Source organism: Ambystoma mexicanum, chromosome 2p, assembly GCF_040938575.1.
Source record: "Ambystoma mexicanum isolate Mex_15411 chromosome 2p, UKY_AmexF1_1, whole genome shotgun sequence".
In the NCBI taxonomy this organism is placed as follows: Eukaryota; Metazoa; Chordata; class Amphibia; order Caudata; family Ambystomatidae; genus Ambystoma; species Ambystoma mexicanum.
This window is the reverse complement of record NC_090923.1, coordinates 840,190,795-840,217,598: the sequence shown is the minus strand read 5'-3', so window position 1 is coordinate 840,217,598 and position 26,804 is coordinate 840,190,795. Positions and strand designations below refer to the sequence as shown.

Sequence of the window (26,804 nt, the reverse complement as noted above, 5' to 3'; positions counted from 1 at the left end):
GACATGCTCCATTTCTCCTTTATACAATCCCAAGACACAAACTTAATGTCCCATAGATGTTATCTGTGTAGTTACCAGCTGACATGGGGAGTTAAGGAGCAGCTGTGTCAAGTTAATATAGCTCAAGTTAAAAAGGAACAAAACAGAACCTAGAAAATGTGCTCCCTCCTTTCCAGTCAATACCTCTCACACTAATAAGAAAACCCCCTCCCAACTATAAAATCTGAGTTTTCTCCAGTGTTGTTTGCGGGTTATGTAGATGTACTGGAACATTGTGGCTCGTGAAAAAGCACTGCAGCATCTCAAGGTTGCTTCATAGACTGGCACCAGGACACACTGCTATTAATCAGAGGAATCCACATGTGCCGACTGCCTTCAGCACTAGACAGTCTTCAATGAAAATGGGGGGTGGGACAGTCTTCAATGGAAATGGGTGGGCATTATGCACAGGAGGTTCTTGTTCTGTCCATCAACTTCCGAGAGAGTCACCTCAAACTCACGAGGCCCAGTATTAGCTAGGCAGCATGGAGGTCCAGAAACGCTGGTTTCCTTGGACTTTGAGTCACAATACTGTCTGGTGAGGTAATCTGTGGTTATAGTTATATATATCAGAAAGAGTAAGCTGCCAGGGAAAGAAGTAAACGCTTTTTGGCGTTTCTGATAAAGCAAAATTAAAAAGGTAAAGTTTAAAAGTTTTTTTGTGTGATACATTTGTCATTAAAGCAAGATGCATACTCCAATTGCAAACTGAAAGTGTGGGCGGGCTTCCATAAGCATAGGGATTAAATACACCCAGTTGTTACCACTGAGGCAGCACTGGTTATAATCCAGAATGAGCGGTTGCTAACAAAGAGCTGCTTCTCATTTAAATGTGTTCCTAGAAAAACAAAGTATTAAGTAGTTGTGTATTGCACCGCTCAGGCCAAATGGGACTGGCTGGCCGCTGGGATAGTGGTGGGAGAGTAATTGAATGTTGGGACTCAGTGCGTCGGTAGTGCCACATACGTAACACTATTTTTAAGTGCTAGCAGTTTTTCTGCAAATAGGAAAACTGAAACATAGAATTTCCCAGAGCCAGATACACCGTACAAATCCCTACTCTGTCGCAGGCATGCAGCACCCCATGAATATAAGGATGCAGCACTAGTCACATTTCTTCGAACAGAGTATTCCGGGAGAAGCTCACTGAAGTCACCAAGTGGCAGCAGCGCTCAAATCGAAGTATCTGAAGTTGGCGATGTGGTCAATGTCCAGAAATGCCAATCTGAATATCATGCAATCAATCAGAATTCATTATTATTCCAAATTTAAATGCTTACTATATTTATGTGTCATTTAACTGCTCGTATTAGAGTTTCTAAAAACATCGCAAACTGTATCGGACAGGGACAGTCACATACAGTTCAGCTGAACTTACTGACAAATATACTCTGTGTGCTGCTAACTTTGTAAATCTGCTGTTTTTTGCTACCACACTGCACTTAGACATTGTAAAAGGTTCAGGTAGGTGAGGGATAAACGGAATTTGCGCAGGTTTGGGGATCACTGCTATAGGTTCTGGGGCAGGTCTGTCATTGCCGGATTGCTCACATCCATAGCCTTTTAATGAATGCCAGCATGTCCCATGCATACCTTGCACTGCCCAGATGGGTGCAGGGCGGGGAGGATTTCTCCTGCTCTGCCCGGAAGATAAAAATTAGCTGATGCTTGGGGAAAACAGAGGAATTTGGCCTCTGGGTTTTTTGCATGTCGCCTTGTAGTGCGCTAGTGAAGTTGTAGGGGAAGGCTGGAGGGGATAAAGAAATCGCTGGGCTGAACCATATTGCGGCACTGTGGCAGAGGACACGGAGGCACCGGGTTATCCAGGGCAACAAACCACGATGAGCGAAGCGCCAAGGCTCTGCTCATATTTTGCAAGGGTGCACTTTCCTCTTTGTATGGGGTGCCCGGCTGCGATCCACCAAGCCTGCCACTCCCCTTCAAAAACAAGTTTGTCCTGCAGCCCCAACCCAGATTCTACCAACACTGTGCATCTTGCCCCTCGCCCCACCCTTCGGCCCCCTAAGTTCGCCCTCACCCATTCAGCAGACGAAAACCTTAAATCTTCGTTCCAGTGCTCTGTACAGATGGAATTTAGGTACTTAGATTACTTCTACAAACAGCAAAAAGCTGTTCTGATAGGCACGACTGACCTTGCGTTCGAGTTTATCATTCGGGGTGAAGACAGCGGCCAAGCAAAGTGCCGGTACATTTCTGACCACCTCATCTCTCACTTTGCTGGAGGCACATGCATGCAGGGCCTGGGCAGAATTGCTACAATTTTAACATTTGGTCCAGAGCCAGTCCTGCAGGTCTACAACAGCTCGTTTGTGCATGCTCAACTCGCAGTACTGCTGGCACAATTAACAGGAGTAGCTGCCAGTTTCAAGTACATGCCACAGCTTTAGTTCGGTACAAAGAGCTCAGAGTATACCTTAATTCAAGAAAACACATACTCACTGAAGAGTTATATAACAATTGACATTTATTATTAAGACACACTGTTGCAATTAGAAGTTCGGGTAAGTAATATAAATCAAACATATATATGGCATAGGATCACTTGCAATGCTCTTTCACTGGTAAATCACAGATGCTCTTAATTACTTTAGAGTACCTTTTGCAGTAACAAATCACATAGTAAACCAACCTGAAACATATATGCAAACTTTTCAAACTCTTTAATAACATTTTACAACTTCAATGCAATCTTGTCTTATTAGTCCAATCATATCTAGTACGAGTCCCTCAATGATCAGATGGGCCACTGGACCACGAGTGGTTTTAAGGCTGGTCTGGAAGAGGCAGGAAAACACAAAACAGTGTTCAGAGTACTAGGGTCCAGCAGGGATACCCTAGCGTTGCAGGTAAGTAAATCAATAGTTACAAATAACAACATGGAGGTTAGAATGACCCCGAGAAGATGCCTCAATGACTTGCGTCCAAAAGGCAGGCGGTTTTACCACAGAGTACAATGGGTTGTACCCCCCGCCCCTATGTTACTCTAAGCCGACGTGAGGGGTAGCAAGATACAAGATATCTGCAGCTTTCAGAACCACAGGATCACACAAGTGGCCCCAGTTAGTTGTACCAGGGGTGAATAGTACCTTTGAATGAAGCAGTTGCTGTAGAAAGGTTCCAGCAGAAAAGCGAAAGCAGACCCCAGTCTCCCGTTCTTCATCCCTGGTGACAGAAAGAAGGCGACTTGGTGGATCTGGTGACAAAACCCGTGCAGAGGAACCTCTAGCGTTGGATCTTCGGGGTGAAGCTTGTGGGTGCCTTTTGAAGGCTTGGTGAACAAACGGTTGTCGTAGCGGTTAACTCTCAGTCCTCGCCTCTGGTGAAGGGACTCTCGGGAGCTGGTGCGAGTTGTTACAGACTTGGAAGGATGCCCTCAAAGCTGGGAGGCAAAACCGCATTTCTGGAGACGTTGCACAGCTATGCAGCACAGACAGAACCGCAGGTATTTGAGGTTTGCAGGCCCTGGGGGTTGTAGATCATCCAGGGAGGGCGCAAATTATAGGTCGTCTGATTAGGCCCATCGGTCTATAGGAGGAAGTCGTCTTCTTCAGATCTTCCCTGTCGATTGGAGCGGTGAAGTCTGGACAGCCGCTTCGATTCAACAGGCTCTGCCAGTCGTTGGAACTGTTGGCAATGTTCTTCTCGGTTCTCCTCTTTGGCATCTTCTTGTTCCTATGGTTGACTCTGAGTTTCTGCTCTTGTACTTCGGAATGTATCCAGGAACACTGGCTGAATCCACCCATCACATCCCATTCACCATCTAAACTACGAGGTGGTTGTCCAATGAGGACAGCCAGCCTCCCAATCTGAACTAGTTTCAGCGAGGCACACTGCAGGGCGAGAGGCAGGGGAGTTTGGGTAGACTTCCCCCACTTCTTGTCCTGCCAAGCACTCAGGGGACCTTTGCAGGCCTTCCATGTGAGGCCCGGTGAAAACAGAAGGACAAAGGAACATCTCCCACCTGGAGACAAGAATTGATCAGAAAGGACAAATGTGAGACAGGCATGGTATCAAGAGAGATGACGCAGACAGATGTGCAGTTCTAAACAAAACTTTAAATGATCAGGATGGTGGAACGTCTAACAAAACCCTTTCTTTTTGACCTCACAACTATAAATGAACATGGTGTGGGAATCTTCTCAGAAAAATTAGAAGTGTTCAACAGTAAAGGCTAAGCTACTTTCAGCTCGGGTTCTTACTGGGTTCCCCATCTCAAATTCAATACAGTTCTAATTGAGTTTCACTTCAATAGTGTTTTGTCAAGTTACCTTACCCAAATTCAAATGTGGCACAGTTCACACAAAAAGGAGGCTCGGCGACCCCTTCCCCAAGGCAGCGTTCTCTGGCTCTCAGGGTGCCCTTCCCCAAGTCTTCAAAAGGGGTTCCGTTTGACCCACCTTCAGGTGCGCTTCACCAATTGTTTCACAGTTCTTTATAGCTGGTTCACCATTCAAGGTTGCCTGGTCTAGGCACACTTGTCAGACCACACGGCCCACCGTTCACAGGTCACGCGACCAGTAACCATAAACTTTTCTTTGACTTGGTTCTTGATGTTTGTAACTTTGACAATAGGAGACTTCCTAGTCTAGTCGCAGTTGTCAAACCGAACGGTCCACCCAATCTGGATGCATTCAGACTCCTCTTCTCCGTCCCAGTACTAGAGTGGTGTTTGCAATCTGTTATCTGCCTCTTCTCAGTATTCGGTGGGCAACTTCAGGAAAAAAAAAAAAAGTGATAAGATTGACAATATCCCCATGAAAAACTGAGGGAGGATAGTGTAGGTCAGTGTTGGTGAAGGGGGAATACCATTTCTCGCCTTCAGGCATTTTCTCACCAAACCCCAAGGACCCTCCACCCAGGTGATCCTCCCTCGCCTGGCACCCCCAGGGTCAGGATCCAAAAGCGATGGCCCTTCCCTAGCCACCTGAACATAAAATCCAGCAGAGGGAGAGCAGGGGGTTGGGGGTGGTCGATCTGCGAGTACCTTCAGGTCTCTCACACAAGCCATCTAGTTCAAGTCTTTAAAAACAAGGCCACCATATTTAGGTATATGGTGTGCCTTAGGTACTTTATAGTAGCTTGCTATAGCAGCCGCAGATAAAAAAGTACAAATAAGTTGTGTAGAAGGTGCACTGCCACCAGCCTGAACAGATGGGCTTGTCACAGTAACTATGTTAAGTAGATGCGAAAAAAGGGACACACTGTACCCATATGCGTATGCTGATCTCACAAGAGAAAATGTAGGAAGGACAAAAAGTATCCCCCTGCCCTGGTATCCATAAGAGTTAGTCTGGGGAAGAAAATAAAGAATGACGGGGAAGCTCTAGGAGCTTCTGACAACACTACAAAGAAGGTGATTTGTGTTTCATTAAAAAGTAGATGCCTTAAAATTAGAGGAAAGCATAACTCCAAAAAGAAATCCCAAAAAGAGGCCAAATGTGTTCCCTACATCACAGTAAAAGAAGGGGTGAGTGTGGGAAAAAGTTCCCACTCACCCAGGAGAATTAGTCAAAAGAATTCAGGTGCCCAACAAAAAGTTCTGGGGGACTCACAGGGAGTGGGGATTTTACACAAAGAGAAATAGATCCTAACAGTAGCATAGTAAATAAAGATGCGCAATTTGTATACATAAATTTGATTCTATTTAAATGTTATTAATGAATAGACCTTCTGTGCCATCCTGGCGAGGTAGGCTGTAGATTATCCAGATTGGTGAATTGGCTTGGGGTGGTAGGTACGGGAGGGGCCTCAGGTTCATCAAACATGACAATTGTGTGCACCTGATTTGGGGTGGTTGAAAAATTCCCTTAACTAAATGTCGCCAGATTAACACATCCTACAAAAGGAGTGTATGCATGGTGATGACCCAAGATCAATCATCAAGTTCAAGAAATAAATTACATCAAGAAAATCTGTGACGAATAACTCACACTTTCTTTGCAAGCTAAACAAGGTAGGTTCTATGCTCATGAAGGGAATCAAGGTCCATGTGATTCTAAACCAACTTTTGAGGAATGCCACCTAAGAAAGGGGGTGGGGGTAGTGGGAAGCGGTCGCTGGAAGAGTCAAATTATTCCTCTCAAACCTCTTCTAGGAGAACTCCAAAATGTTGACGGAAAGGATATTTCCAGCAATGGGATTGTGGATATGGAAACCAAAATTGTGCAACAGTTTGAAACATCTGGTGATCGTCGTGGCTCCAGAGGGCCCACAAAGTTTAATGGGGAACGGTTTCCTTCAGAGGCTGCCCCTCTGATCGCGTGAACCAGGTCTTTGGACCCAAGCCAACCATCCAATCAAGCTTATCATTATCTCAGTAGTTTGACATTTTATTAAACAAGCTTCGGGCCATCAAGCCTTTGGGTTAATCAGAGACTGCAAAGATCGGAGCTTAAAACCATAAAACAAATACGAAAAATAACATGAAAACGTAAACATGTAAATATTCGATCAATACATCACTTCAGTATTTGCACACTTTTCAGTGAGCAGGTATATAGAAAGTACATGACAACATGGCTATATTCGCAATAAGGTGAGCAATGAACTTCCAAAATAATAAGTGTGCTTATCTAAGCAGATGGTACAAATTGAAGATAGAAACCCCAGCGTCAGCCAAATTGACCATGTGTACAGTGAATACTATGGATGGTCAACTACAATTTTCAAAAAAGGATGGAGCATTTGTTCCTTAGAGCTTCTCTGGGTTCATTTCTCACCAGCTTCTCCACGTTCGTAATAATTATGTTCTTTGGATGCTGCATTAGTTCATTTATTTTGTGGTTTGCAATAAGCGACATTTGGGATTTTCTTAAGTTAAGATCACTAAACGTATGAATTCTTTGCTTCGTATTGGCGATGCCAGCGAGATTGGCATGAGGCTGTACTGGTCAACATATTTGGCCGGGCATATTTGGTGACAATGCTAGTGGGGAAGACGGGAGTAGAGATTCACACTCTCCCTGCCATTTGTCACCAATTTCTCCTCCAACCACATTTCTGCCCCTGGCAGCTGTTGAGGTAAGTAAGGTAGTTTGGCAGTACCTGTCCACTGTTCTCTGGGATACACGCCATGGATGACTGTATCGAGTCATTTCTAAAAGTCCTTTAAATTTGCAGTCTGGTTGAGTTTTACAGTAATACGCTCCTTTAGAGGTTGTCAGAGGAATCCTTCAGCTTGTAGTCAGTCTTCTGCTGGGTTAAAGTGACATCACACAGGTGAGTCTGGGATGGAGCTCTTCCCACCACCCAGATAGGGGGCTGCGGCAGGGGTTTCTCTGTTGGTGTGACCACTAACTCCCACTGCAAATCCTACTTACGGGACTCCCTTTTAATCAATTTGTCCAACGAGACTACCACCATAGTCATCAGGCTTCATCTTAGCTTTCCTACATTGCTTGATAGGCGTAGGTTCGGTGGGCACACTCAGGATCCGCTCCTGAGGTACTATTGCCCCTGCAGACTTTTCTGAGACAGAAGTGGGAGGTGGGTTTTTGGGACAGGAACCACCTCCAATCTGGAGTTCTTGTACCCAAGTAGGAGCTCTGGCCTTTTCACCTCTAACCTTTCTAACATCCTCCATGTCTCCTGTTCTCAGCTTGCTCACTCGGCTTCTCCTTGCACTCCTCTCCAGGACTACTGAGAGACGACTTGCTCTTGGGTGATGAAAGGCTGGATGGAGTAATGTGCTCCAATAGTCGTTTGGCGTCTCCAAGATCATGCAGGCGACCACCCATAACAGTAAGTCAGTTATCTTGGGCTAGATGGAAGACTTAGCTTCCACATAAATCATTCTTAGAGAATCGTTTCTAGCGCTCATACGAGCATTTGAGCTTCCAGAGGACTTTGATGGGATCTTGTAGTAGGCATTTTCTTCTCATTCAAAGGAGAAATAAATATGAGCAAAGGATAACAGCCCAATAATGAAATGAACGCACTGAAGTGAATAAGGGATTAAGATGGGAGGAGCATAAGGCTACTTCACTCACATGATGCTCAACCAATTACACTTCTGGTTTTCTAACAACATGAAACACAAGCTGGACTGGAAAAAGTTCTCTATAATGACATGCCCCCTACCCATTGCACTTCGTGTTGTGACCGCTTGCAACACCAGCTAGACTGGAAAGAGCATTACTATTGCAATATGCCCCCTGCCTATACCTGTGGGTACCTCTGCTCAGCGGTCCGCTCCTCGCGGAGCTTCCTGCGACTGCTGATGAGAGGGACAGCGGCTAGCCACCAAACTGCTCGAGGAAAGAGCTTCAGGCACCACCCTCCCCACCCCCAAGTGTCATCCATACAGGCATGGGAAACGGGCCTGCTGAGAAGAGTAAGAGGAGAGTGCTACCTCCGACATCCAGAGCAGTAAGTTAAGTCGGACCGAATCAACAAGCTGCATCACGGCTATGCACGTACTGCTGCATGCGTGCTTCCACAACAGCCGCTTCCACCCAGCAGCAGTTGTACAGATTGGTTTCAGCTCCTGAAGGACTGTTCTCAGTAGAACAGTGATGAGGGAACCTCATTCCAACTCCTAAATATTAATCTCCCTACCAACATGTGGCCTTCCACATTGGAAGGGGACACACTGAAGTTCTACACTCAGGGGGAACCCAACGCAATCCAAAGGTCTCCTGAAAAATGTCTGGAAAAATAATCATAATTTATCCGACTTTTAGGACAAGGGTGAACACACATTCTTCCCTATTCAGATATAGAGAGGGAATGATCCTGTGCTCGCCATAGTCTTGTCTAAACAATGAAAAACGTCATCAGCATCTTTTCGGAGACTACCAAAAGGTCCATGTCCTCTTTTAATGTGACAAACAAATGGGAATTTAGCCTGGAAACCCAAATCTCAAAACATGTACTACCTCGCAGGTGCATGCTCAACATTTCAATTGGTGATGGCATCTCTTAACGATTCAACAATCATGGTCAATATTTTTATCTGGGTAGTGATATTGATCTACAATTAATTTATATTTTATAATGTTTGGTCAAAATGGGGGTAACCCGATGAGTTTTGACAATGTTGAAAAAGCATTTTGGTCAGCTGAATTGCTATCCTAGTCTGCTGAAGTCCAAGCAAAAGAAGGCGGTTACTATCCAAGAACCGGTGTGACAATTCACTGTACCACTCAAAATAAACATTTTTAAAAAAGGACGACAAATCAGGAAGCATTTAAATTTGAATCATATCCTCCAGCAACAAGGATTGTCCATACATCCAACACTTCTAGCTGATCTAAATGACAACAACATTCGAATATTGGTGGATAACAGGGATACTCAAAGTGTTACTTTGGGTGCAGACACACCTCTATTGGGATTCCTGAAGATTGCAAAGAGAAGACTGAAATAATCTGACCAGAAACGATTACCTTGTGACAAAGGGAAATATTGTGATATATTCCTCATGCCTTTACAGGGTAGAATATGTTACTTGCGACATCCTGGAAAATTAGGTAGCATTTAAAGTTAATAAAAACTCTTTATACATTGAACCCCTTTGTCCAGGTAATAAACCCATGAAAACTAATCTCTCTCTGGCAGATGGTCAAAGAACAGACCCGTTTTTTATTTTCATATTGTTGATGTGAATTAGTTACATGAAACTCTACACACCAGCGTTTAAAACAAGGGGAGACATAAATCATACATGTACATTTTGACAATAAGATTATCAAGTTACACTAATTACATCACTTAAAAAATCTCAAACTTTAAAGCTTAGTAGATTTGTAGGTATATACATCTTCATCACCAGGCCACTACCAATCAATAATAAAAACATAATTGATCTTCATCGCAAATCAGGAAAATATTTCTATTTTTTTTATCATCGAGGCTCTTAAAAATTCTATTCCATATCATATAAAGCACATTAAAAGGGCACAGGACATTCATCCACATTATTACCACTTGTAGAGCTCCTCCCAATGAAGCAATTTAGTACATGCTGGGCTGTTACTAAAATATTTTTACAACCACCCCCTCTACAGATTCTTCCCTCCACACGTGACATTCCATGCCCATGTGATCATTGATGCCAGAAGATTCATTGAATCTCAAAATCATTAATAAATAGTACTTTGTCACATGGGAATAACTTTGCATTTATTGGTGTTAATAATCAGACCATTCCTGTTGGCATATATATAAAGGGGTTGTAGATTAACAATTAGAAAACAAAAAGGATCGAATGCAATACATTCGAGTCAAAAGGACCCCCCCAAACCCTTGTTTTTTGCCCAAAAACCATTACATTTTACCTATACCAAAACCCCCCCAAAAAAATAAAATAAAATAAAAAAGGCATTCAGTCTTTTTTCCGGTCCTTTTGACTCGAATGTATTGCATTCGATCTTTTTGTTTTCGAACTAATGACTGGACAACATATGAAGGGCTTACATTTATTGCTATAGCACCACTCTAGTTTGGTCAGCCAAAATGGCATTGTCTACTTGGACCATTAAGCCTACTTTCTTGTTGCCTAACTTAGAAAACATTTTGGATTTTGGAAGTTGCCTATCAAATCGGAAAGAAATAAATTGAATAAAATTGGCTTCAAACCATGATTAGTATACATTGGATCAAAGAAATATCCTTGATGATTAAGGCAGATCATTACTACTGTATTTGAATATAATTTTTATTTTAAATATATCAAGAGTGGAGACGTATTTAAGCTAACATAATTTCTCCAATAACAGGGCCTATTGTGTTAAGCCGCTTCAGATTCTATAAAGCCCATATATAAATTGGGGACTAGCCATTTATTGGCCTGCTGAATGAGATATTGCAATACGATTAGATTATCCACAAACAAAGTATTTGTTTAATTCCTTTTTTGGCATGGAAAGATACCTACATTCTCTGGATGACAAGGAAGCAAAAACCCTCTACTTGAAAGCCAAATTGGATGGTCTACCGTTGACGACTGTCACAGAATTATAGCGGGGCTGACGCATATAGAAGAGAGATATGTCAGACTAAGACTGCATTTTGTTCATATTTTGTCCTCTATACAATAAACCGAGGCGAGGATGGCTCACCCCCCCCCCCCCATGTAGAAGAATTACATTATTGTGACAACTAAATCAAGCCATTCAAAATGTTAAGAGTACTCAGAATAACTCAGAATTATGGGCTCAGGATGGCCACCAGGGGGTGTGCAGGTGATGGAAGCCTGAGTGTGCTCTGCTCCCATTGAGATGCCGAAAAGTGTTCTGAGCCCTCGCTTTGCACCACCCCCCCACCCCCAAACGCGGAGCAGACAGCCCCTGGCCTGAGGCTTCATGAAGTGATACTGCACAAGCGGGTTCAACAACATTTGAAAACGGACCAGCTGAAGTGAAGTACTGTCCCGCTTCGGCAACTGTCAGAAAACAAAAGTGATTCCTCCCACTGGAGAGTCGGGCAGAGGTAGCAGTGTGCAGCCTTCCAGCCCGCCTGAAGCCCCCTGCTTGCATCGTAGCTCGGTGGGGAAGGAGCCAGTTGCAAGGCAAAGGAGAGGGAAGTGAGTGCCCCCACCTGAAGTCTCCCTTGTGCCCTTTAATGCTGGAGGGGGCTGACGACACCTGCGGCTTGCGCGGCATACTCTGGTGGGCACCCTGAACTGGCCGTTGCAGAGGTTGAGCGTGTGGCTTCGCCTGGGCCCGTGCCCCCATCTGACGCAACAGGTTCTGGCATGATCACTGAGGTGGGGAGGCTACACCCGTGTGCTGCAACAGTGTTTCTGGGGACGACGTGGAACTGGGCAAGATGGTGGATTCAAGGCCACCATCAACAGCCTGCAGCAGGTGGGGCAGAGCACAACGCCTGCAATAAAGAGGCCCCCCACTGCAGTCGAGGGGCCCTCAGAAGGCCTTCACAAGTGCTTTAAGAGGGTGAAGACACAACAGGAGGCCTAGAACCTCCATGGTAAACTTAAGCTGATCCGGCCAAGCAGGCAGTCATGAGCCTGCCAGAAGTCATAACAGTGAAAAGAGACAGTGGCTAAAAGACCTTGGACTGGCTTATGTAATCCACAGCTACCAGACCCATTGCTGCAAAGCCCCAAAGAAATAGGAAAGGAGTCCCCTTGGAGATGCAGCGACCGTAGCCGAGACCCCTACCAGGAAAGTACCCAGAGGGCACCCGGTTGGTCCCCAGAGGCAGTTAACAGGACCGCTACCACAGCACACTGCAGGTAGCGGAGCTCACCCCACCAGCACCAGAGGGAGAAGGGTTGCACGCAGAGCGGCACGACGGGAGTGTGAAGACCCCCTAACTAGGGGCATGTGCCCACCTTCCTGTCCCCCATGGAATGAAGAGGAAGGACATCAACGGAGAGAAGAGCGGATAGACTGGGACGTTCCCCAGCCTTTTGCTCCTGCTCTGAGGAGTACCCCACAACCACCACGATTCAATCGCCCGAAATTGATAATCCCCGCCATCGCAGGTGCCTGTCCCCTGGGGAACCACGAGACACACTGGTGTGCCAGCAAACGCTTGTTGGGGAGCATCAACACAAAGCTGAAGCCACCCCTGGGCCTGGGACGTTTCTGCATACATTTAGGCATGCAAGTCAGTCAGTGGTGGCATATGGATGGGAGAGTGAAGCTAGCCAGCTTTGAATGCACACCAAGGAAGAATGTTGAAGTGACCGATTCGCGGAACTGGTCTTCCGGGGGAGGAAAGGCTGCGGCAACCAAGAAAGATGTTGCAGCACTAATGGAGGGGATTAGAAACATGCGGGAGAACATTGGAGGGAGGGTTGATTAAAATCGCCTAAAAGGATTGATAAAAATGAGTAGAGACTGGAGGAAGTGAAGCATAATCAATCCTCCCTGGACACCCTGGAGACCCAAATGGATGTGCGGATGTCCGAAATAGAAAGGAGTGAGGCAGAGATCGTAATGAAAATTGAGGACCTTGAAAACCGTAAGGCGTAATAATCTACCGGACACAGAGGGGAGACTGTGTAGAATTCTTCTCAGGTCCATCTCAAAGCCACGAAACTCATTTTTGACGACACCATTAATGAAGTGACAATCAAGAGAATCCATAGAGTGGGTGGCCCAGTTGAGGGTCTCCCCCACCCCTCCGTCAGTTCTCGCTCGCTTCCACAATTACACCGACAAGTTTAAAGATCCTGGAGAAAAGCCCAGTAATGCACTGCACGACCAGAGTAACTATTTTCCAGGGTTTTTCCTCCCTGGCCCTCTCCAAAAGGAGATTGTGCTCACCCCTTACGAAGTGGCTCAATGAGAAAGGGCTCCGGTACAGGCAGGGATGCCCATTCTCCATCGCTTTTGAGTTGGATGGATACAAATACAAATTGACTGCAGAGGAAGATATTCGCAGTCTCACAGGGGAGATCGTTGGAGGCCGGAACATCCCAGTGCACAACAGAAAAGGTTCCAAGCAATGTACAATGGCAAATTAAGGGTCCGCAAAGAAAATGAATGCCAGGGTCCCGGAGGTTTAGAAAGCTGAATACATCACCGGCTGCCAATACTTGAACTGTAATTGCTGACAAAGTCTGCAGTGGACGCTTGAGAAAGGAAATTCACAGCCAGAAAGGACTTGGGATATACCTGACCGGGGTCTACCGATTATCCAACCGCCTCTCAGCTTTTAGAGAGAAGCGGTGAGTGGGCTGGGGATGTTGAAGTGTTATAAGGTTCTGTTGTGGGAGCGAGGAGAAGGGCTCTAGAGTAAATGGTTTGGACTGAGGGGATCCGATCGAACAGGTTCTGCATCGACCTATTGAAGCTAGCCGAGGAGAGCCGGGTGCCCATTAGGGAATGGCTGGGGGGCGGGGGGTGCTTTGGAAAAGGTTTCTTGTATTGGCTTTCTTTTTCTGACAATGCTCAAAGGGGTAAGCTTAGGCTCGCCAGGTGGCAAGGAAGGTGCTCTAGTAGAGGGGTAACATGATGGCTGCAGTGGAGGATGGGGCACGGGGGGACCAACGGAGGATAGGCACTCTAAATTTTAAAGGGCTGAACTCACCAACAAAAAGATCCCTGGCTGCAAAGGAGTTCAGGAGAGACTAACTGGATGTCATCTTCCTCCAGGAGACGGAATTCAGTAAGGGAGAAGAACTTAGAATACTGTGGGGTCTAGTCGCCCAGGAATATTGGGATCAGGTCCTGCGAGGAGAGCGGGAGTAGGTATACTAATAAGTAGGGCACTCAAGATGGGGGTGTCACGGTCTGGTTGGACGTGAAAGGAAGGGTACTTTTGTTCTATGGCACCATTAAGAAGATGCGCTTTACGTTTGCCATGGTATACGCCCCAAACCAGGGTCATTTATAATGCGCCTATACACCCCAAACCAGGGTCATTTATAACGCGCCTATACACAAGTGTTTCAAGGCGCGATTGAATGCTCAGGTCACCTAATCACAGGAGGGGACTTTAAGTGCGGATGTCCAGCTATACAGACAGGTGTTGTACACAAGGGAACATGAATTACCAAGACTGGGATGTGGGGAGGTACAGGAGACATTGGAAGTGTACGGGTTGCAGGACGTATAGCGGCAGGAGGTACACTTTATCACTCCCTCATGGAACCTTTACTAGGATTGATTAGATGCACATTTCAAGGGACCTGTGGGATAAGGCACAGGGGTCAGATATTCGACCGATCTCATGGTCCGACCAGGACATGGCGACAGTGGATTTGGGATGGTTGGGGCTGAGCCCAAGGGGCTCAAAATTAAAGTGCAATTAATCCTTATGGAAGGATCCGGTATTCCAGTTAGAGATGCCTAAAGAAATTGGGGAATACTTCAAAATAAATTATACAGGATAAGTGGAGAAGAGAATTGTTTGGGAAGCGGGGAAGGCAACCTGGCAGGGATCTCGATTAGGGAAGGTGATAGGAAGAAAAGGGAGAAGGCACTCATAGAACAAAGGCCGAGGGAGGAGATAAAACCACTGTAAAACGGGCACATGAGTCACTGGAGGGGCAGGAGGATTGTGTGATGGAGACTAGGGGGAAAAGGGAGGAGTTGCGACTTTGGGAGGAATGCAAGATAATACGCAGCCTGCAATTTCTGAAAGAGATTTTACGAGAAAGGGGACAAGGCGTTGCTCTCCTGGCGGCCAGACTGAGAGGGCCGCACTCGGAAAGATGGGTCAAGGAAATTGAATGCAGGGATAAAGCAAATGAATCTTCTACGGAGGGGATTCAGGGGACTTTTTCTTCCTTGTATGAGACGCTCTACGAATCAGAAGCAAAACCGGAAGAGGGAGATATAGCCAAACACCTAGCGGATAATCACCTACTGAAACTATCTGATGAGGAGAATAATGTCCTGGAGGCCCCTATAACAGAGGAAGAAAGAATACAGTGGCAAGATTACCGCTGGGAAAGGCCCCCGGGGCGGATGTGTTCTGTGTTCTGGACAGGGTTTTATAAATCCTTCCTTTCCATCCCATTGCCATTTCGGACTGAACTGTTCATTGACATACTAGATACTGGGAAAGCTCTGGAGTCCTCCTCGTGGGCGCTCATCACAGCGATACATAACTAGGGCAGGAATCCCCGGTCATGTGGCGCATACCACCCGATTTCCTTTCTCAACAGACACCAAAATCTACAACCGGGTGATTGCAGCTAGACTTCAGGGGTACATGCAGAGATTGATCCACCCAGACCACGTGGGTATCATCAGGGGATGACAGGGGGCTGACATGATGAGGAAGACCCTACAACTGATGCACGAAGCCCAGAGGATCGCTGGGGACCCCTCCCTCCTCTCGGTGGACGCCGAAAAGGCGTTTGATAGGTTGGAATGGAGGTTTCTCAAGGCAGTGCTCACAAAGTGTGGTATAGGAGAGAGGCTCCTCAAGGGAATAATTGCAGTGTACTCGTCCCCTAAGGCGTGTGTGGCACCCGGTGGTTTGGATTAGGTAGGGGAACAAGGCATGGCTGTCCCATCTCCCCAACGTTATTTGCTATCTCAGTAGAGCCGCTCGCCCAGAAGATACAACCCTCAGATGGAGGGATTGCCGATAGGAGGAGCGAGTACAAAGTTGCACTTTCCACAGATGACATGCTTTTACACGAAAGGAATCCCCTGACCGCCATTCCAGTGGTGATACAATTGAACAATACGGCTCCCTGGCGGAATTCAAGATTAATCAAATTAAATCAGTTCTCTTCCCATTGGATATGAGTAGAGACGGGGAGATAGAGAGGTTCACACCACTGGGTGTGCAGGTCAATTTGGGTACCTTAAGATACTTGGGAATTGATGTCACGAGGCTAACTTTACTCCCCAAAGGAACAGAATTAGGGCTGACTGAGAAGTGGAGAAAACCGACATATCTTGGTTAGGCCGCCTCAACGCTCTTATGATGGTCTTTATCCCAGGATCCTTTATATGTTCCAGATGCTTCCCATCCGGGTCACAGACTCATTTTACGGGAGATAAAGGGTTCCCTTTTAAGATTTCTTTGGCAGGGGAAAAAAGGCCACAATATCTTGTATGGTGTTGATCCTACCCAAAGATAAAGGAGGAGTAGGCCTGCCAGACATTAAGTTGTACTATAAAGCTGCTCATCTTAGGGTCCTTTTACCACATCTTAGGGCTCAAAGAGATCTCCAATGGGTGCCTCTGTATAACCTAGTTAACCCCTGCCACAGTTGGGGAATGGCTGTGGTTCCGAGAAATAAGCTCCCCTGCAGAATTCGGGACCACCCTATAGTGGGGACCATATGGGATATCTGGAGACAAGGTGTAGAAATGAAAGGAGTAACATGGCACTCACCCCTTGGCCACCTCTTTGTGCCGGGAATAAGGGACGCAATCCCTAACCCCGAACGATTTCAGATGTGGTTTGAGGCGGGATGGAAAGCATCGGCCAACTCTGGAGGGAGGGTAGCTGCATCAATATAATCGACCTGGAGGAGGCGCTTGGCATAGGGAAACTCTCAGTCTTCTCGTACCTCCAATTAAGGTGGTATTCACTGGAAGGACTTGGAGGGGACAGATTCAGAGAGACGTTACCCCCCTTTGAAAATTCCCTAGATAAAGGAAAGGATATGAAGGGACAGGTCTCTGCAATGTATGGGGCTCTTGTGGAATCCAGATCTCCGTCCAACGAGAAAGTTAGGAAGTGGGAGCGAGACATTGGTGTGGATATGGATCCTGTTCTCTGAGGTAGACTATGCAGGGTAGTTTCACAGACCTCGATCTCCATGCCATCAAGCCCATACGTAGGTGGCAATATGATCCGTTCAGACTCTCCAAAATGTTTCAGAATGCTGACCGTATGTGTTGGCGGGAGTGTGGTGCTCAGGGCAGATTACTGGAATATGTGGCAGGGATGCCCAGGAGTGCAAGCATTTTGGAATGAAGTCCTGGGGTGGATCAAGGAGTTGGATGGGGTCACACATATTAAATCACCCATGGTGGTCTTGTTTGGTCTGAAGGGGGAGATTGCCCGAAAATGGCTGTGTCATTACTTCTGGCTGAAAGAGCTTGTCTAACCATGAAATGGAAGAGTGTACACCCTCCGAGCAAAAAGGAATGGACCGATGTGGCCATGAATATATATATATAATGGAATGAAGAATAGCAGGACTCCAATTCCAGGGAGGCTGCCTATCCGTGAAGTGGGGAGAATGTATAGACAAATCTTTGAACTCTGATGCAAACCTGTCATTGGATAATACAAACAACTGAGATATGAGGAGTTGAGGGTGCCTGATGTAAATGAACAGGGGTAGTGCCAAGTAGATAACCTCAATTACACTGTAATGCAAACCTGTGCGCTGGCCAGGAGCAACTGGTTAATGTTTACAGAGTATTAATCTGAAGAGATAAAGAGGTGGTTTAAGAAGGGAGAACTAAGTACCAAGGGGGAGGGGGTGGTGGGTTGGAGACAGTTGGGGTAAGATACTGTTGGGGTGGGGAAAAATGAGATTTAGATCCGATGACAGATGTGCTAATAAAGTTGATTATTGTACTGTATAAATACTTATAATAAAGGAACATAAAAAAATATATATATGCTCAGTCCCAATATATGAAGTAAGCATGATCATTAACAGGGAAATATATGGACATCTAGTATTTTAGTATTTTGGTTATCAAATTTTTTTTATTTTCTTAAGTATGTATGCTCAATTGCGATTTTATAAAGTGTTTGTAGGTACTATATTGATTTTGGATTTGTTTTTGTGATGAACTGTGCATTGATGTGGATTTTATGGTCTTGGATACCAAAATAAATCTGTTACTGCTACTAGATTATCAATAGTGAAGAAAGTGTCCCTAAAATCTGTCTGGAAGATTGATAAGAAGTTAGCCCAAGATATTATTTCAGTTAAAAGCAGAGCTAAAGATATTACTACTGGAGTCTAACATAGCCAGCAGCCGGTAGTTGCTGGAATCTAATTTATCACCTTTCTTCAACAGCAGGATTAAAGGGGATCCTCTCCACAAGCTTGGGATTCCATGTATTTTAATCTTGTTAAAGGGCAAGACAAGAGGACAAGATTGAACGTCAAGGAGGCCCAGAGGTATCATTGTAACAATTTCCTCAGTTTTGAAATGTAGTGAAATCACATTAGGTTAGGTTTCTGAATCAATTTTGTGATGTTCAAATCTCTACAATACAGATTTTGGATGTGTTTACTGCAAAGTTCAGAGGAGATTGGATTGGTCTCTTCCACCTTATTGTTACTACCAATTTTAACCAAGAGCCAACAATTCTTTGAGTCCTGACAATGCAATGCCTTCAATAATAGCTGCCATCTAGCCGTTTTCCTAGCCTCTCTGCCAATTTTTGAATTGCATTTTTAAAATGTCTGATGTTGTAAGAATGATTCTGAGGACTCAATGTCCAATTCTTTGCAACCAGTCCACTGGCAGTAAGCAGCTCATTGTTTCCCTCTACCACAATCAATATATGTATTATTTGTAATTGTTGCATTTATACAATTTGCTCTTGCTCTACCACAGTCATCAGACAACTTAGCCATCCACTCTGAAAACTCTGTGGGAGAGGAGACGTTCATTTTGTCCTTCATGCTATCTTCATTTTTACTTTGAAAAATATTTTATCCAACGGTGTTGTGTCGACCACATATTGCGATTCTTCTTTCCATTTAATTCACAATTACAATGTTTATTGACAGGCTTTTCTAAGTGAAGATTAAGGTACAGACTAGCATGATCGACAGCATTTTATTTTCCATTTTGTGACCAGATTAACAATGAATCATTATCAATTGGTTGATTACATGGATTGTTATCAATGAATCCTTTAAGAAAGGTATAACCAGTCCCTAAGGAGACAATATTTACGGCCGAAGTAAGTTTCATCGGGCCGCAGATTTTATTGCTACAAATCACAATAAAACTAGTGCAACTTTGCCACTCCAAAACATCTATTAAGGGGCTTGGCTCATCAAAATACTTGGGTCAAGGAGCCCTTGAATGCCGCGTAGATTAGATTGCATGGTAGAACTCAGCTTGTGGTAAGCATCCCATGTCCAAGTTACTTCGGTAACAGACATCCAATACCTTTATAGATACAGTCTTTGCTGGTGATAAAAGGCGGTTTACCAACTGCTGACTTGCTGCAACTGTGTTTGTAGACATTCTGTACGCAGATCAATCTGACTGATGAGGACCAATAGGTATTCCTGGATTTCCAGATTATCTTCTCAGTAGACTCCTAGAATTGTGGGCATACGGCTGTTCATTTAGCAATGCTAAGAGAGCCTGGAAGGACTCCAGTCTTTGTAAAATAATACTGGTTGCCACTCACGTCCATTGAGTCACTCACAGAGATTATCAGAAATCTGAAATTCATCCGATTCACAGTACTTTAAAAACAAACCTGGCACTGGGAATCCTAAAACCAAACAGACAATGGAGACTTTGCGCTGACCTGAGGAAGTTGAATAAACAAGTGCATATGTTAAGGTGGTTGCTTCCCTACATTGACCAAGGGCTGGCTCAGATCCCAGAACGAAAAGTGTACTCACCCCTTCACCTGAAAAACAGTACCAGTGAATAGGGAAGATCAGTATAAGAGGCAACAATCTACTCAGACCCGTACGCATTTCAGATACCTCAATTCAGGAAATTAGTTTAACATTTTCCTTCATAAGGCCATGTCGGGTCTGAGTTAAGGGGAAAACTTGGCCTATTTGGATTATCTGTTGATCAAAAGCTCAACTGTGGAAGAATATTTAGCAGAAATCATATATGTTCTTGCCCAGTTGAAACAGGCTGGTGCAAAGTTATCTTTCCGGAAAGCACAATGTTGCAAAACCAGAGTAAACTTTCTGGGACATGAAATCACTGCAGAGGGTCTCAATCCCCAGGAAAAAAAAGATTCAGGGACTACTCAAATTAAAAGAGCCCCACAATTCTGTGAGAGTTGAGATGCCTTCCTATACTAACCAACTATTATCTAAAATTGAGGATTTTGCAGCGATTACTCAACCTTTGGTCCACTCATTGGCTCAGTAGAAGAGAAATCAACAATTACGAGAAAGCACTCCTGGCAACAGTGTGGGTCTTGAAAAACGAGGGAGCACATCATAGTAGAGACCTCCCAGCAACTGTTATAATATCTGCAAAGGTATAGAATACAGTCTATGAACGTCTCCAAATCAAGAATTACTTCTTGAATTCCTATCAATCAAGGGCTTTCCTGTGGTGGTCATGAACAGTCAAAATAAAAGAGCCCAAAAGCTCAAGAATTGGTAGACTAGCATAAATGTGCTGAAGAACACTGTCTTGAGGAGGAAAGTCTAATAACCACTGATCATATGGCAGCATACCTGGCGTCCTCACACAGGTCTATGAAGAAACCACAGTTTATGTGCATGGAGGTTTCCATCATATTAATAAAGACAGGAAGAAAGAATTGGTTGCTGGCATTCGGAACGCACAGGTGAATGATCTTTCCGAACCACTGCTGGTTACAAAATAGGTCCCCAAAGTAGTCAAGTGGCAGAGATGATGGGAATAATCAATCTGCCCTCACTGGCACAAACCACCAGCTCAGAAAACTGGTGCCATTACATGGGGTTTGTGGAACACTGGATTAATTGGAAAAACAGAGGCATGCTTTGTGCAAATAAACCGTTAAAGCATAGTAAATTGAACCAGACTTTTGATGATCTGGTGGCTTCTAAAGAAATGACAATCTATTGGAAAAGGATGAAAGGTCATTCCAAGATAAAACTGGAAATGATTTGGCTAACCAATTGTTCAAAAAAAGGAGCACTATGGAACACCTCCTGGGAGAAATTCAGGTCATGTACGTGACCAAATCACAAACTCGCACTGACAGTCAACTTTCAGATGCTCATTGAAGTAAAGATGCTCCGGATGCGGACCATACTATTCAAAAGGAGGATCCCATCCTTGGGAAATTCTATAAATATTTAAAAGACCAAATCAGTTTTCCTCCATCAGAACCAGATTATCAAATAAAAGAAGTCCTCAGAGCTCTGAGGGAATTTCATAAGAGGATTCAAGACGAACTGTTGGGGAGGAAACCCCAATCTGGGTATGACCAGTGGGTGGTAGCTACCTCAGTCCAAAGTTTGATGTTAAATCATGCCCATGATACAGCTACCACCGGTCATAGGGATTTCAAAAGACTAGCGATACTGCGAAAAGTTGCTTACTGTACACATATGGGCCAGGCTCTTAATACATGTTTAAAGGGATGCTGTGTGTGTGTGCTCAGTTTCAACAGAGTTCTCCCACAGACAGAGCTCCTCTACAGACAATAGGAATGACATTACCATGGTCCGATTCCCAAGTAGACTTCATTCTTCCAGAGGAAACAAATACATGTTGACAAAGACATAATTCTAAGTGGAATAAAGGCCTTCCTGCTCCAAAACGTAAGGCAGAGACAGCCGCCACTTTAAAGATCAACATCTGTACCCGCTTTGGTCTTCCTCAAAGGATTGAGTCCAACAGAGGTAGTCATTTTACCAGTGATATGAGGACAAAAGTGTGGGAAAGTCTAGGCGTGAAAATAAAACTCCATATCGCCTACCGCCCAGCATTGGGCAGGGGTGTGGAGAGCTATAACTAAACAATTTTGAGTACTGTGAAGAACTTTGAGGATGATTATGGTCCCAGTTGGGACATCCGATTGCTGCTTGGCCTGATCGCTCTCAGATCTACACCTTCCTCTTTCACCAAGATGTGTTTTTTTAAGTTAATGACTGGACGAAAAGTGGTATTACCTCAACACCTGCATTAGCGAACTCCAGATGACACGTTGATGAACGCCTCAATTACTCATTAATGCATTTACAATTTGATGAAGCACTTCAGCTTGTTTTTGCATATGCCCAACGCAATAAGGAGAAGTCTGCTGAAGGGATGAGGATGTATTACGACGTCAAAGCGGGAGTACGAGGTAGGTAACAGGGCTGATCTTTCATTTTAAAAAGACCCAAGCCAACGAGAAGAGGTTCCTACCATCTTGGCAAGGTGATTTTGCGATCATTGATAAGATTTCTCCTGTCTAGAAGACCTGCAGGCCAAAAGGAGGCACGATTGATGTGGACCCATTTGTCCTCCATCAAATGAAAAGCTATTACCCTTGACCACCTTTGAAAATGATTGACGAGCCATCCGAAGTTAGGGTTGAAGAAAATTCTGAATGAAACCTGGAGAACAGAAAAAGGGAGTAATAAGAATTAATGGTAATAAATAAAATGAGAGTGCAAGAGAATGACTGGATGTAAATAGGAGTATAATTTAGTTAAGTTAATGTCAGAAATTCTGCGATAGCATGTAATTTTTTCCTAAAAACAGTGGCTCTTACTAAATCAGCCTAACATTAGTTCAATTACTGGAAAATTATTTCAAATGCCTGGAGGGATGGATGGGAAGGATCCTTCGAAGTAAAAATAGGAGAGGAGATCCACAAAAGAAACCTCCACCGTTTCCCAAAATGAAGTGTCGGTGGAAGAAAAAAAAATAGAATAGAATTCACCCAGAAAAAAAAAAATCCCTCGTCCCCCCCCCCAAAAAACGAAGAAAAATAAAATACAAATCACCAAATATACATTTGGCCCTGCGCACAGCATCTGAAAAAAGACACGCGCATGGAAACGTGAAAGATTACCAGCCCATCTGCAACAAGAGTATGTCCAAAATAATTTCAAAAGCACAAAGAAAAGTCTTACCAGTTACCAGGAAGTGTCTAGCAACATTTTATTAAATGGAAAACAGTCCCATCTGGGGTAAAAATCACTGCATCTCATATAAATGAGAAAATTAAATTGAGGCTTTTTGGCATTGGTTTTTCTTCTGTGGCAGGACTTTGATTGCAAATAAAACAATGTTGCTCTGTTTGAAATGACAATTGGCAAGGGAAAAAGAAAATTAGTATGAAGGCTGCATTTGTGAATGAAACCAACCTGACCGGAAATATAAGGTTTTAGAACTCAGCCTGGGCCACCAAAAACCAAATGTTTAGGTTTTCGATACAGGCCTTCCAGAGCACAACAAATGCTACTCATTAAAACCCCATTTGTCATTGAGCCTACCCAAAATGCTTTATAAATACAAAGTAAATTGTCCCATCAGGCAGAAGAAGGAACTTTACAACTTCTGAGACCTGGAATCTGATGCAAGGGGCAGCCAGATGCTGGAATCACTCATGGCGGTGGGACAGAGTTATAAAAAGCCCTTTCCTGCAATATACTTCAAAGAGCCTTTGGACACTAATCCCACGACAACCACATTTTTAGGAGTTATGAATGGCCTGCGCCCTGAGTAACAGATACCATATCAAGCCAGGTACCGGGGATGCCATTTAATATTGTAAAAAAAAAAAAAAAAAAAAGAATTGCATATGTGAATTTTACATATGGAATCATATTTGTGCTTATAACTTTTGAAGCAAATGTCGTAGAGACAATTTTTTTTGTTGTTCAAGGTGAAAAGTTCTCAGCTGAATGTAAAAATGACGAGTTTGTTAATCATGCAAATTAGGCAATGTTGGCATTTCTGGGGAGAAACTGTGCTGGTTGGTTTGATTGAAGGGATTTATATAGCGCACAGAACAAACCTAATCATATAGAGGCGCAGATGGTATAGCAAAAAAGATACAGAGCAGGACAAGAAAACAATCAAGAGGGGGCGGATGGTCAACTAAGAAACCACAAAGCCTCTAAACGGTCATTCATCTATCTATATAAATAAAAATGTAAATGTTTGTTTGTTCCAAAAATGTTATCATCTCTGAAAGTTCTTCACCGATTGCTTTGAATTTTTGACACAACGTTGCATTTGAATACGTGCTTGTTTTTATATACCTACCATACATAGATGTCACACCTGCGACAAGTCAAAAAATGATTTTTCCAAAAAACAGCACCATCTGTTGGACGTAAAAAAATAAAACGCGCTATACTAAATATTTTACGATTCCATTTCAATGTTTCCGATTTAGAATGGCTCAAATCTATGCAGAGAAAGCAGCAGAGGGATGTGCAGCCAGACATGCAGGGTTGCGAGCACGGCAATCGCATTCTGCAGCTTCAGATCTGCTTCGTTCTCAGCAGAATGAACGCGGCAGGCTGAGAGTGGCTGAAAGACGTCAACGGGAAACAGCAGATCAGCGTCAAACATGACTCTGTGCTCAGCAATCCCACGATTACAATCGCCTTGCATTCCGGTACAACCCAGCTGATGATTATAGTTTGAGCCGGCATGTTCTCATCGGCACCATGACTATAGTCTGTCCTTATTGCAAGGCTCTGAAATTTAATGGAGAAACGAAAGGAATGTGCTGCGCCGCTGGGAAAATTAAACTGCCTAAACTTGGAGAGCCGCCAGAGCCATTAAAAATTTTGCTTGCCGGATATACCGCCAAATCAAAGCATTTCCTATCTAACATCAGGAAATACAACTCATGCTTCCAAATGATGTTCGGCACAGGAATCCCAACAGCTCAATTCATGCCAACTTGCGTTTGCCATCACCATCAACAAAGCTCAAGGCCAATCTTTACAATTGTGCGGTTTAGATCTAGACACGGATTGCTTCTCACATCGACAATTATATGTTCCGTGTTCAACAGTCGGCAAACCAGACAATCTCTATATCTGCACAGACAATGGAACAACAAAAAATATTGTATACCCACAAGCATTGTGAAATTAAACATATCAGAAACGTGCGCTCTTTTCGTTCTTTTTCATTTAACCAGACTGAGCCACAGCAACGCGTGGCTGGGGACAGCTAGTATGTAATATATATGTATTATTCCTACCTGGTACCTCTTCATCAAAGCCTCATTCTTCTTGCGTAGTGCTTCAATCCTCTTATCCAACTCTGCATCCTTCTCCTCCTTCGACTTCAGATCAACTGCAGAAGACTTAAACATTCCGAAAATAAAGATCACTGGATAGAAATGTTCTGCCCCGCTCCTTTAACTTCAAATGATATTTTTCAGTAAAAGCAAACCAATGCTCGCCTTTTGTGTAATCATGCAAGAAAGCAAATTTGATAAAAAGGTATTTTCCAACAATGGAATACAAATTGATGGCATACACATTTTTTTAAACTATAATTTTAACCCACATAAAATCACACTATGGTATTCAATAGTAGTGCAAGTACAGTATTTGCAAGCAAACAAAAGCTTTTATATTAGCTCATTCTTAAAGTTCCATGTAGATATATGAGCCACCCATCTGGGCAACGGCAGCAGTATATAATAAGATTGGACTCTTTACCGGGAGTACTCTGCTGTTGACAGCCATACATCAGACTAGCATAACATACATTTAACAGCCTTACTTAGATCTGCACAAGTACCTTACCATTTTTTGTCTATGTTCTTGTTTGGGTAGGCACTATCAAGAAGGTTGGGGTATGAGATGTAGGTATTATCTGGGTACAATTTCGATTATAATTGGATGCGTTTTTAATCTGTATTGTTAAATTTCTAAACATGTGAACAAAAAACTAAAATACATTTATTTTTAAATGGACGGATTTTGACCCATAGAATCTTCTGGGGTCTCTACAATAAAGATTACACAGACTGACAATGCAGATAGTGAGTCTCGATTATTTATATCAAAGACAGGGAGGCAAGCATTGCTGAAAATTTAAATAAAAATTAAGCATAATGCTCGACTCCAGTCTTCGCATGGAATATTCATCCTACCTACCACATAGTCCTGATCGAATAAAAAGGTGCAAAAATGCAACACTTACCATATCTCCTTCCAAAATCCAGTTTTGATGGAGATGTTCTTATCTCCTGCAACATAAGGACAGCAAACATGTTAAGTAGTTATAGTAAACAGAACATTGTACTCCTACAGACAGATCCACTGGAAAACAAATGAAATTCTATATACACTTCCCTATGACAAATCTAGCACAAAAAAAATAAAAAAATCATTAAAAAAATAAAAAAAGACTATACAGGCAAATGAGTAAACCAATCCAAATAAAGTACACGAAACGGCATTCACTTATTTGTGGTTAGGCAGAGGTAGCACCCGTCCAGAGCTGCCCCTGTTGACGGAGGCAGCACATGCATTTGAATCCTAATCTAATGCAGATAACTGTACAGCAAAAGAGGAGACAAAGGCCCTCATTACAAGAATAAACCCCTCTCCCCCAAATTGCGAGTGGTGAAGTGGGACAGTTATTCCACAGGAAGGGGTCCCGTGGGATGCCATTGGTATTTTGGAGGAATTATCACCTGTGGTAATTCTGCCAGCG

The 26,804-nt window shown here is 43.8% G+C and overlaps 1 protein-coding gene across 12 annotated transcripts in view; it reads right to left on the bottom strand.

Moving 5' to 3' along the window:
• The window catches only part of CCDC9 (coiled-coil domain containing 9), a 1,357,226-nt gene that overhangs the window by 1,306,940 nt on the left and 23,482 nt on the right, over nt 1-26,804 (bottom strand). For all 12 annotated transcript variants that reach the window (XR_011302042.1, XR_011302041.1, XR_011302040.1 and 9 more), the window contains exons 2-3: nt 26,289-26,334; nt 25,336-25,440 (exon numbers count right to left, since the gene is read on the bottom strand). Coding sequence is in view for 9 of the 12 variants with exons in the window: in XM_069644545.1 (XP_069500646.1) it covers nt 25,336-25,440; nt 26,289-26,291 (108 nt within the window). In the remaining 3 variants the exon portion in view is untranslated. The remainder of the gene's footprint in view (nt 1-25,335; nt 25,441-26,288; nt 26,335-26,804) is intronic.